At 53.2% G+C, this 12,393-nt stretch overlaps 2 protein-coding genes across 5 annotated transcripts; one reads left to right on the forward strand and one right to left on the reverse strand.

The window, feature by feature from the left end:
- Positions 1–2,968: 2,968 nt before the first annotated feature.
- On the reverse strand, positions 2,969–4,318 carry LOC126642253 (zinc finger protein 501-like). Its single transcript, XM_050319665.1, has one exon. The coding sequence runs from the start codon at positions 4,316–4,318 to the stop codon at positions 2,969–2,971; it is 1,350 nt and encodes a 449-aa protein (XP_050175622.1).
- A 3,536-nt stretch (positions 4,319–7,854) lies between these two features.
- Positions 7,855–11,542, forward strand: ZNF34 (zinc finger protein 34). 4 transcript variants are annotated; one of them, XM_050319673.1, is made up of 3 exons: positions 7,855–7,943; positions 9,531–9,627; positions 9,712–11,542. In XM_050319673.1, the coding sequence occupies exons 2-3, from the start codon at positions 9,558–9,560 to the stop codon at positions 10,524–10,526; spliced, it is 885 nt and encodes a 294-aa protein (XP_050175630.1). In that variant the 5' UTR covers positions 7,855–7,943; positions 9,531–9,557; the 3' UTR covers positions 10,527–11,542. The 4 variants fall into 4 exon arrangements, 3 of the variants coding, with proteins under 3 accessions (XP_050175630.1, XP_050175629.1, XP_050175628.1); XM_050319672.1 differs by having other exon boundaries at positions 9,531–11,542; XR_007629403.1 differs by lacking the exon at positions 7,855–7,943 and having other exon boundaries at positions 9,323–10,596; positions 10,931–11,542.
- The last annotated feature ends 851 nt before the right edge of the window (positions 11,543–12,393 follow it).

The raw sequence follows: 12,393 nt of genomic DNA on the forward strand, positions 1-12,393 counted from the left end.
CCTTCCTCCTTCTCTCCCCCCACTTTATATCCTGAGATATTCACAGATGAAAAACTCAGTTCCCAACAGAGGGAGAATTCAGGAATGGCACTGGAAAGGTTTTTTTTGGCGTGACAGGGGTTGAATCAGGAGGACAGTGGATAACTCATCCCTTTCTCCACTTACCAAACCCCTTGTAACCTCTGCCAGGAAGAGATCCATCAGAAAACTCGAGGCAGAAATTAAATTTAAAATTTAAATTTAAATTTAAAAGAGGGGCACGCTGGAAATTGTGATTGCTCAGTGTGTTGGAGCAGCAGCAGCAGCTCTTCCTGTGCAGGAAATAACTCCAGTTCAGCAGCAACGTCCCAAGGGAGGCTGAAGGTGTGGTGGTTCCAGGGGGATTCCATGACAATCAGAAGGATTTATCCTTTGAAATCAGAAAGCCAAGTTGGATGGATTGGTTCCAGTAACATAAATTTCCTAAGCATGATTTGCTTGCAGGCTGGGAATCCAAATATCCATAAAAAAGCAAATGGGCAAAGATTATTGAGCTGAGAGAAATCCCTTAAATGGTAACCTTGGATAATTTACATATTAGATTTACAAGATGCCCTTGAGCAAGGAAAGCCAAAGAAATCTTTGCTTAGGAATGAGAAAATCCAGAAATTCTGAGGAGGAGAAGAAGCCTCCTGAGCCCTCCCTGAGCTTCCCCCACCCCCAGCTGTAAAAACACCCCTGGGAATTTCACCAACCTCGTCCCTGCTGGATCCTCGGGGTGTGACCCTGGATCTTCCTACTCTGATACTTTCTTTCTTTTCCCCTTAAATACATTTTATTAAGTGGTATTTTTATGTTATTATATCTTCTATAGACAGGGAAATAAAACTGCTCCAAGCCTGCTTTACGTGGCACCCGAAGAGTTCTAAACTAAACCCCACTAAATAAAATTAAAACCACCAATAATTCACCGTCCTTTCACTCCAGCCTACCCTGGCAGGCTCACAAGAACTGCCGAGCCTGATCATCTGGAATGGGGTCACCAAGAACCTGGATCACCAGAACCCTGGATCACCTGGAATGGGGGTCACCAAAACCTGGATCACCGGAATGGACCCTGGATCACCTGGGTCAAAACCCTGGATCACCTGGAATGGGGGTCACCAAAACCCTGGATCACCTGGAATGGGGGTCACCAAAACCCTGGATCACCTGGAACAGGGGTCACCAAAACCCTGGATCATCTGGAATGGGGGTCACCAAAACCCTGGATCACCAAAACCCTGGATCACCAAAACCCTGGGTCACCAAAACCCTGGATCACCTGGAATGGGGGTCACCAAAACCCTGGATCACCTGGAATGGGGGTCACCAAAACCCTGGATCATCTGGAATGGGGGTCACCAAAACCCTGGATCACCAAAACCCTGGATCATCTGGAATGGGGGTCACCAAAACCCTGGATCATCTGGAATGGGGGTCACCAAACCTGGATCACCTGGAAGGGGTCACCAAAACCCTGGATCACCTGGAATGGGGTCACCAAAACCCTGGATCACCTGGAATGGAGTCACCAAAACCCTGGATCACCAAAACCCTGGATCACCTGGAATGGGGGTCACCAAACCCTGGATCACCTGGAATGGGGTCACCAAAACCCTGGATCACCTGGAATGGGGGTCACCAAAACCCTGGATCACCAAAACCCTGGAGTCACCAAACCCTGGATCACTGGAATGGGGTCACCAAACCCTGGATCACCTGGAATGGGGGTCACCAAAACCCTGGATCACCTGGAACAGGGGTCACCAAAACCCTGGATCACCTGGAATGGGGGTCACCAAAACCCTGGATCACCAAAACCCTGGATCACCAAAACCCTGGATCACCAAAACCCTGGATCACCTGGAATGGGGGTCACCAAAACCCTGGATCATCTGGAATGGGGGTCACCAAAACCCTGGATCATCTGGAATGGGGGTCACCAAAACCCTGGATCACCTGGAATGGGGGGGTCACCAAAACCCTGGATCACCAAAACCCTGGATCACCAAAACCCTGGATCACCTGGAATGGGGGTCACCAAAACCCTGGATCACCTGGAATGGGGGTCACCAAAACCCTGGATCACCTGCAAAGGGGTCACCAAAACCCTGGATCACCAAAACCCTGGATCACCTGCAAAGGGGTCACCAAAACCCTGGATCACCTGGAATGGGGATCACCAAAACCCTGGATCACCTGGAATGGGGGTCACCAAAACCCTGGATCATCTGGAACAGGGGTCACCAAAACCCTGGATCACCTGGAATGGGGGTCACCAAAACCCTGGATCACCAAAACCCTGGATCACCTGGAATGGGGGTCACCAAAACCCTGGATCACCTGGAATGGGGGTCACCAAAACCCTGGATCATCTTGTAATCTTCTGTATTTTTTTTTTCCCTGTAGTAAAAATTAATTCTGTGTTTTGTAACAAACCCCTTTTCCAGTAAAACCTAAGGCAATGATTGCCAGGAAAGTCTTATCCAAAGCCAGACAGAGAAATACACAAACCTGAGAAAGGAATACACAAACCTTTTCTTAAGGTAATTGGGCAATCAACTCTTCTGGGAACTCCAAGAAAGGATCCTAGACCAGATAATCCTTCTTCCAGGAAAGAAGAAAACCAAATACACTTTCTTTGTGAGAATTCAAGCCCCAATAAACATATCATGTCTGAGGATCCTAGACCAGATAATCCTTCTTCCAGGAAAGAAGAAAACGAAATACACTTTCTTTGTGAGAATTCAAGCCCCAATAAACATATCATGTCTGCTTTCCTCACGGGACAATCATCTAGATCCAGACCTCGGATTGTGAAATACGAAGCCAGAATGATATAAAAGGGAGATGAAACGTTTCAGTCATTGCTGCCTTTTGCCTCAGTGCAAAAGCAGCCCAGTGCACTGTTAACTTTTTTTGCTTGTTTTAATGCTTTTATAATAAACTATTTCTTTATTGCAGCTTTTGCAGCCCGGCTTTTATTGTTTAACTTAGAACAGCAGGGCCTGCGCCGGTGCCTGGCGAGGTGGGAGCTCTGCCTGAATCCCTTCCCGCAGTGGCTGCATCGGAAGGGCCTCTCCCCCGTGTGGGTCTGCTGGTGCCTGAGGAGGTGGGCGCTGGTCTGGAACCCCTTCCCGCACTCCCCACACCTGTAGGGCCGCTCCCCGGTGTGGATCTTCTGGTGCAAGACCAGGTGGGAGGCGTGGACGAAGCTTTTCCCGCACTCCCCACACCGGTAGGGCCGCTCCCCGGTGTGGATGAGCCGGTGGTGGATGAGGCTGGAGCTGTCACCGAATCCCTTCCCGCACTCCCCGCACTTGTAGGGCCGCTCCCCGCTGTGGATGAGCCGGTGGAGGGTCAGGTGGGAGCTCTGCCTGAAGCTCTTCCCGCACTCCCCACACTTGTGGGGCCACTCCCCGCTGTGGATGAGCCGGTGGGCAAGGAGGTTGGAGCTCTGCCCGAAGCTCTTCCCGCACTCCCCGCACTTGTAGGGCCGCTGCCCAGTGTGGACGCGCCGGTGGGTGAAGAGGTTGGAGCCATCACTGAAGCTCTTCCCGCATTCCCCACACTTGTAGGGCCGCTGCCCGGTGTGGATGAGCCAGTGGGTGACAAGGTTGGAGCTCTTCACGAAGCTCTTCCCGCATTCCCCGCACTTGTGGGGTCGCTCCCCGGTGTGGATGAGCTGGTGGAGGGTCAGGTGGGAGCTCTGCCTGAAGCTCTTCCCGCACTCCTCACACCTGTGGGGCTGCTCCCCGGTGTGGACGCGACAGTGGGTGACGAGGTTGGAGCTCTTCACGAAGCTCTTCCCACACTCCTCGCACCCGTAGGGCCATTCCCCGGTGTGGATGCGCCGGTGGGTGAAGAGGTAGGAGCCATCACTGAAGCTCTTCCCGCATTCCCCACACGTGTAGGGCCGTTCCCCGGTGTGGATGTGCCGGTGGGTGAGGAGGGTGGAGCTCCTGCTGAAGCTCTTCCCGCATTCCAAGCACCTGAAGGGCTTCTCCCTGGCGTGAAGATCCTCACGGAGCTCCAGCTCGGAGCTCTGGCCGCTTTCCTGGCACAGGACGGGTTTTTCCTCCTCAGAGCTCCCTGGGATGGGTTTGCAGCTCCTCCTCCTGGGGGATCTCCGTGGCTTTTCCTCCTCCTCCTGCTCCTTCAGAACAACCTCTCCCAGCAGGCTCTGCCGGGGGGATTTGTCCTCCGTGCTCTCCGTCCTCAGCTCGGGGCCTGGGGCAGGAAGGAAGAAGGACAGGCAGGGGATTTGCCTCCAGCCCAGAGGGAAGGCCAAGGACATCCCCCCAAATCCAGCCCCTCCTCACCTGCCTGGGGGCCACATGGCATCTTCCTCCTCTTCACCACTTTCTTCTTCATCCAGCTCAGGTTTCTGGAATGAGAAACCCTGTTTTGGGGGAAAAACAAGGTGTGAGTTCGTTGACTCCTGCCCAAATCCATCTCCAGAAGTCACCAGGCATTTTGTGTCTGTAAAACCTCCAAAACATCGAGATTCAGCCTAAGAAACCTCAGAAACGTTTAGATTAATCCCCCCCAAAACTGCAGGAGAATAAGTTTCAGCCGAAAATAAAAATCCCAGGAGCTCTCTCTCTCTCTCTCTCTCTCTGGACTCTCAGCTTTGGGGTTCTGGGGGTCCCACTGTTCTATGATTTTGGGGGTCCTGGGAGTTCTGGGGGCAGCTCCTCTCCCGAGTCCTGCTTATCAACTGCAGGGGCATCCCAGGGGCTCCTTCTCCCCTGACTCTCTTGTTTCGGGGTGCCAGAAAACCCGGAGGTGCCCCCCTCTCTCTGATTCCTCCTCTTTGTTGTCCCGGGGGGCTCAGGAGTCCCCCTGTCCAGGCTCCTTCCTTCTCCAGCAGATCCGTCCTTGGGCTCCCCCCACTCCGGGCATCGTCCGGGGGTCCCCCCCAGCTCCGGCATCGTCCGGGGGTCCTCCGCATCCCCCTCCCACCGCCGGGAACCCACCCCGGCACCCCCAAAAACACCTCCCGGACACCCCCAACAACCTCCCCGCAAAGGGGCATCTGCGGCTCAGCTTTGGGGGTCCGGCAAGAGCCAAACATTCACCCCCCCCCCCGGGAAAAACAAAACAAAACAAAACAAAACAAACCACAACAACCAAGACTTTTTGGGACGAGTTTCCTCTCGCCGCCAACGTGCGAGATGGGACCGCTGAGGGATCCTCTTCTTGTCCCTTTCCTGCTTTATCCCCTCCCCTTCCTCCTGCGCCGCCTTCTCCCGGTCCGCGGAGTTTTTGGAGAGAGGGGGACAGGAGTGGGAAAAGGGGGACAGGGTGGGAGAGAGGGGGACAGGGTGGGAAAGGGGACAGGGTGGGAGAGGGGGACAGGGTGGGAGAGGGGGACAGGTGGAAAAGGGGACAGGGTGGGAAAGGGGGACAGGGTGGGAAAGGGGGGACAGGGTGGGAGAGAGGGGACAGGGTGGAAAAGGGGGACAGGGTGGGAAGGGACAGGGTGGGAGAGAGGGGGGGACAGGGGGAAAAGGGGGGAGAGGGCGGGAAAAGAGGGGCTGGGACCTCGCTGCTCTCGTGTGATCTTCTTAAAGAAGTTCCTAAGGCAGTCAATTAGAACTCTGGGGGGCTCCAGCCACGGATGAGACACTCACGATGAAGCCCCTCAGGGATCTTATAACGCTAATAAGGGTTGGGAAATGTCCTGAACACGTAACAGAAGTGTGGGGAACAAAAACTGAGCAGTCACGCAGTGCTGACTGCAGTGGAGATAGCTCTGTGAGCACTTTGGGAAGTGGTGATAAAAGAACGTGGTGATAAAAGAACGTCTGACTGCTCAATAAAACTCACCGACCACACCCAAGCCGACCTCGCAAATTCCTCACATCCTTTTATTTTGGCCTCGTTTCCTTTTCATACATTTCTTATTAAAAAAAAAAAAGTGAAATAAAGAAATTGAACAAAGATATCTGTACAACCCCACCGATTTACTCATTTATGAAGGGGGGTTGGGGCTGCTCAGGGAGCGACACTCGTTGTGTCACTCATTGTGTCCCTCATTGTGTCACTCATTGTGTCCCTCATTGTGTCCCTCATTGTGTCACTCGTTGTGTCACTCATTGTGTCACTCGTTGTGTCACTCGTTGTGTCCCTCATTGTGTCACTCATTGTGTCACTCGTTGTGTCCCTCATTGTGTCCCTCATTGTGTCCCTCGTTGTGTCACTCGTTGTGTCCCTCGTTGTGTCCCTCATTGTGTCCCTCATTGTGTCCCTCATTGTGTCACTCATTGTGTCACTCGTTGTGCCCCTCATTGTCCCTCATTGTGTCACTCGTTGTGTCCCTCATTGTGTCACTCATTGTCCCTCATTGTGTCACTCATGGTGTCCCTCGTTGTGTCACTCATTGTGTCACTCGTTGTGTCCCTCATTGTGTCACTCATTGTGTCCCTCATTGTGTCCCTCATTGTGTCACTCGTTGTGTCACTCATTGTGTCCCTCGTTGTGTCACTCATTGTGTCCCTCATTGTGTCCCTCATTGTGTCACTCGTTGTGTCCCTCATTGTGTCACTCATTGTGTCACTCATTGTGTCCCTCATTGTGTCCCTCATTGTCGCTCGTTGTGTCCCTCATTGTGTCATTGTGTCCCTCACTGTGTCACTCGTTGTGTCCCTCATTGTGTCCCTCATTGTGTCACTCATTGTGTCACTCATTGTGTCACTCATTGTGTCCCTCATTGTGTCACTCATTGTGTCACTCATTGTGTCACTCGTTGTGTCACTCGTTGTGTCACTCATTGTGTCCCTCATTGTGTCACTCATTGTGTCACTCATTGTGTCACTCATTGTGTCACTCATTGTGTCACTCGTTGTGTCACTCATTGTGTCACTCATTGTGTCACTCATTGTGTCACTCGTTGTGTCCCTCATTGTGTCACTCGTTGTGTCACTCATTGTGTCACTCATTGTGTCCCTCGTTGTGTCCCTCATTGTGTCACTCATTGTGTCACTCGTTGTGTCCCTCATTGTGTCCCTCATTGTGTCACTCATTGTGTCACTCATTGTGTCACTCGTTGTGTCACTCATTGTGTCCCTCATTGTGTCCCTCATTGTGTCACTCGTTGTGTCCCTCGTTGTGTCACTCATTGTGTCACTCATTGTGTCATTGTGTCCCTCATTGTGTCCCTCATTGTGTCACTCATTGTGTCACTCGTTGTGTCACTCATTGTGTCACTCATTGTGTCCCTCATTGTGTCCCTCATTGTGTCACTCATTGTGTCATTGTGTCACTCGTTGTGTCACTCATTGTGTCACTCATTGTGTCACTCGTTGTGTCCCTCATTGTGTCCCTCATTGTGTCGCTCCGGGAACACCCCGGGAAGCAGCTGCAGGACCCCCATCGGAGCGGGCGGAGGGAACAGGGGATAAAGCGAAGCCCGCGCAGGAGGGAAGGGCGGGGGAAGGCGTTTGAGTTCTCCCGCTCGGCTCGGAGCGGTTCCCAAACCCAACCCCATCCCCATCCCCATCCCCGTTCCCGTCCCCGTCCCCGTCCCCGGCCGGCTCTTTGTGCCCCTCAGGGCGCTCAGCCCAGACCCTGAGCCCGCGCCGCGCCGCGACACAAAATGGCGGCGAGGAGGCCCGCCGTGATTGGCTGTCTGCCCCGTCACTCTTGTTTCTGGCGCGCTGATTGGCGGGCTCGGGGGGGCAGTGCCCGCCCCCTCGGTGTGGCGGGCGGAGCGCCGGCGGCGGCGGCAGCGCTCAGACGGAGCTGGAGGCCCGCTGTGATTGGCTGCCTGCCCCGTCACTCTTGCTCCTGGCGCGCTGATTGGCGGGCTCGGGGGCAGTGCCCGCCCCCTGGGTGTGGCGGGCGGAGCGGCGGCAGCAGCGCTCAGACGGAGCTGAGGCGGCGGCGGCGGCGGCGGAGCCGGGACGGGCCGGGCTCAGGTGGGAGCCGCGCTCGCTCTGCTGGGGATCGGGGATCGGGGCGGGAGGCACCGCGGGGAGCGGGCTCTGACGGGTTCGGCCCTCCCCGGGCGGGGCGGTGCCGGTGGGGAGCGGGGCCTGTCGGGCTCGGCCCGCCGTGTCCCGTCCCCCCCTCCGGGGGCCGCTGAGGGAGCGGCTGCCCGCGGGCTCCTCCTCGTTGTTGTTGCCGCTGAGCCCCGGCGGGCTCGGAGCGAGTTTTGGGCACCTTTGCAGGGGTGGTGGTGCCTGCCCACCCCCCCCAGGCCTCACTGGGAGCTGAGAAAGGCTCCTTAGGCCTCAGCCTTGAGGAACAGCCCGTGGGCTGAGCTGCTCAGAAACACTCTCTGCTCACAGGGACCGGTGCTGTCTGAGCAGCTCCTGCTGCTTTAATGAGCAGCCTGGGAAACTTTTTCTTGCCTGAAGAACAACCCATAGGACAAGTCCTGTGAGGAGAGGCTGAGGGAGCTGGGGTTGTTTAGTCTAGAGAAGAGAAGGCTTAGAGGTGACCTCATCACTCTCTTCAACCACCTGAAGGGAAGTTATAGCCAGGTGGGGGTTGGTCTCTTCTCCCAGGCAACCAACAACAGGACAAGGGGACATGGGCTCAAGCTCTGCCAGGGGAAGTTTAGGTTGGATGTTAGGGAGAAATTCTTTACAGAGAGGGTGATCAGGCATTGGAACGGCCTGCCCAGAGAGGTGGTGGATTCACCATCCCTGGAAGTTTTTAAAAAGAGATTGGACATGGCCCTTAGTGCCATGATATAGTCATTAGAGTTGGATCAGGGGTTGGACTTGATGATCTTGGAGGTCTTTTCCAACCCAACCTATTCTATGAGAATCCTATATTTGTTCTCCAACTTTCAGAGAAAGTCCCGGACGTGACCTGGGGCCAGGATGGACAATTCCTGCCCCTCAAGCCCCACACCCAGGGGTGCTGAGTGAGACCCTCTGGGGTGGCAGCAGCTGCAGGGACTCTGCCCCAGCAGGGCCTTCCCACGGGCTCTCATCCTTCTTTTTGGGCATCCCCTGCTCCGGTGTGGGCTCCTCCTGGGGAATCTCAGCCCCGGAGCACCTCCTGCCCCTCCCTCTGCACTGCCCTGGGGGTCTGCAGAGCTGTCCCTCTCCCCTGTTCTCCCTGAGCTCTTCTCTGCACCCAATCCCACCTGCACAAGGACTTTTTCCTCCTCCAGTCCCTTCTCCCCGAGGTGTCGCTGCCACCTCTGATGGGCTCGGCCTTGGCCAGGGGCAGGTCCATCCTGGAGCCAGCTGGAATTGGCTCTGCTGGACATTGGGGGGGGCAGTTTTTGGCAGCTGCTCCCAGAATCCAGCCCTGGAGCCGCCCCCCCTGCTACCAAAACCTGGGCACACAAAGCCAAGACAGTGCCCAGCCTGGATCACTGGGATGTGCTGGTGGAATGTGCTGGTCACCAGGTCTGTACCTGGATCATGGTTGGGGCACTTGTGGGGTTTATTGTGGACACAGGACACCAAATGACCTCTAGAGATGGACTTGGGCAGGAGGAACCCCCAACCCAAAGCGCTCACACCTTGTTTTTCCCCACCCAAAAGGGTTTCTCCTTCCCAAACCTTGGGCAGATGGAGGAGAAAGCTGTGAGGAAGAGGAGGAAGATGCCGCGGGCGGCACCTGAGGAAGATGCTGAGGCAGGTGAGGATTTGGGGGGGATGTCCTTGGCCTTCCCTCTGGGCTGGAGGCAAATCCCCTGCCTGTCCTTCTTCCCTCCTGCCCCAGGCCCCGAGCTGAGGACGGAGAGCACGGAGGACAAATCCCCCCGGCAGAGCCTGCTGGGAGAGGTTGTTCTGAAGGAGCAGGAGGAGGAGGAAAATCCACGGAGATCCCCCAGGAGAAGGAGCTGCAAAGCCATCCCAGGGAGCTCTGAGGAGGAAGGACCGACCCTGTGCCAGGAAAGCGGCCAGAGCTCCGAGCTGGAGCTCCGTGAGGATCTTCACGCCAGGGAGAAGCCCTTCAGGTGCTTGGAATGCGGGAAGAGCTTCAGGAGGAGTTACCACCTGCTCCGCCACCAGCAGATCCACACCGGGGAGCGGCCCCACAAGTGCTCGGAGTGCGGGAGCAGCTTCAGCCGGCGCTTCTGCCTGACCCGCCACCGGCTCATCCACACCGGGGAGCAGCCCTACGAGTGTGAGGAGTGCGGGAAGCGCTTCAACGACCGCTCCAACCTCCTCACCCACCGGCGGCTGCACTCCAAGGAGAGGCCCTACGAGTGCTGGGAGTGCGGGAAGAGCTTCAGCCTGAGCTCCGACCTGATCAGCCACCACCAGAAGATCCACAGCGGGGAGCGGCCCTACAGGTGTGGGGAGTGCGGGAAAGGCTTCAAGACCAGCTCCCACCTCCTCCTGCACGAGCGGACGCACACGGGGGAGAGGCCCTTCCGCTGCAGCCACTGCGGGAAGGGATTCACCCGCAACTCCCACCTCGTCAGCCACCGGCGCATCCACACCGGGGAGAGGCCCTACGAGTGTGGGGAGTGTGGGAAGAGCTTCAAACAGAGCTCTGCCTTGGCCTCGCACCAGCGGAGCCACCGGTGAGGGGAGCCCCTCAAGTGCCCCGACTGCTGCTGCTCCAACTCCCTCAGCCATGGGAGGACCCACATTCCAGGTGATCCAGGCTGGGCACTGTCTTGGCTTTGTGTGCCCAGGGTTTGGTAGCAGAGAGGGCGGCTCCAGGGCTGGATTCTGGGAGCGAGTCCATCAGCGAGTCCATCGGTGCCCCAGGAAATTCCAGCCCCCTGCGCCCAACCCGTCCCTCGCCGTGCCGTTCCGAGGAGCCCTCGTGGATCGGTCCTGCGGGATCCCCGGGTGTCCACCCGCCCTTTGCAGGGGAAATGAGCCATCAGCAAAAGGAGGACCCCTCAGCAGCAATTCCCGCTTTATCCCGGGGTGTTCCCGCTGCAGGACCGGGCGGGGTGTGGAACAACCGCTCTTTATTCCAGGGTTGCTGGTGGCGGTGTCCGACTGCACAGACCCGTCCAGAGCCGTGCCCTGACAAGCTCTGATCCCAAGGAAAATGCTCCGAGAGCCCCGAGTGCGGAGATCCCAAGGAAAATGCTCCGAGTGCGGAGATCCCAAGGAAAATGCTCCGAGTGTGGCTCCGAGTGCAGAGATCCCAAGGAAAATGCTCCGAGAGCCCCGAGTGCGGAGATCCCAAGGAAAATGCTCCGAGTATGGAGATCCCAAGGAAAATGCTCCGAGCGCGGAGATCCCAAGGAAAATGCTCCGAGCGCGGAAATCCCAAGGGAAATGCTCCGAGTGCGGAGATCCCAAGGAAAATGCTCCGAGTGCGGCTCCGACCCCCGTGGGGCTGAGGCGGGTCCAGCTCATTGACAGATCCCAGCAGGTACCGCGGAGTTTTGCCTCAATTTTCCTCCCCCAATTGTTATTTTTAGATTATTTTGTATTTTTAGAGTATTTGTTTTGTGTTTAGGTGGAGCTTGAGCGGCTTTAATCGTAAATAAGATTTGTGAATTGACCGGTGTAAAATCCTCTCGTTTCAATTTTTAAAAGGGGGTAACTTTGGGATGGTAATATTAAAATTAATGGTAATGTTAAAATTAATGGTAATGTTAATATTAAAATTAATGGTAATGTTAATATTAAAATTAATGTTAATATTACAATTTAATGGTAATGTTAATATTACAATTTAATGGTAATATTAAAATTAATGTTAATGTTAATATTACAATTTAATGGTAATGTTAATATTAAAATTAATGGTAATATTAAAATTAAAGTTAATGTTAATATTACAATTTAATGGTAATGTTAATATTAAAATTAATGTTAATATTACAATTGAATGATAATGTTAAAATTAATGGAAGTGTTAATATTACAATTTAATGGTGATGTTACTATTAAAATTAATGGTGATGTTAATATTAAAATTAATGGTGATGTTAATATTACAATTTAATGGTAATGTTAATATTAAAATTAATGGTAATGGTAATATTACAATTTGATGTTAATATTAAAAATAATGGTAATGTTAATATTACAATTCAATGGTAATATTAAAATCAATGTTAATATTACAATTTAATGGTGATGTTACTATTAAAATTAATGCTAATATTAAAATCAATGTTAATATTAAAATTAAAGGTAATGTTAAAATTAAAGTTAATGTTAATATTACAATTTAATGGTAATGTTAATATTACAATTTAATGCTAATATTAAAATTAATGTTAATATTACAATTGAATGATAATGTTAAAATTAATGGAAATGTTAATATTAAAATTAATGGTAATGTTAATATTACAATTTAATGGTAATGTTAATATTAAAGTTAATGGTACTTTATATAAACTTTATATACTTTATATAAAGTTAATATTAAAGCCAAAGGAACCATTTACCGACTGCAAAACCGCCCTGGGAAGGACTG

Source organism: Myiozetetes cayanensis, unplaced genomic scaffold (assembly GCF_022539395.1).
Source record: "Myiozetetes cayanensis isolate MyiCay16 unplaced genomic scaffold, myiCay2020 scf224, whole genome shotgun sequence".
NCBI classification, from domain to species: Eukaryota; Metazoa; Chordata; class Aves; order Passeriformes; family Tyrannidae; genus Myiozetetes; species Myiozetetes cayanensis.

Bases quoted from the DNA above. Each gene is read 5' to 3' on its own strand.
- LOC126642253 (XM_050319665.1), bottom strand. From the start codon at position 4,318: ATGTCCTTGGCCTTCCCTCTGGGCTGGAGGCAAATCCCCTGCCTGTCC.
- ZNF34 (XM_050319671.1), top strand. From the start codon at position 9,408: ATGGTTGGGGCACTTGTGGGGTTTATTGTGGACACAGGACACCAAATG. The intron at 9,628-9,711 runs GTGAGGATTTGG...CTCCTGCCCCAG, and splicing joins TGAGGAAGATGCTGAGGCAG to GCCCCGAGCTGAGGACGGAG.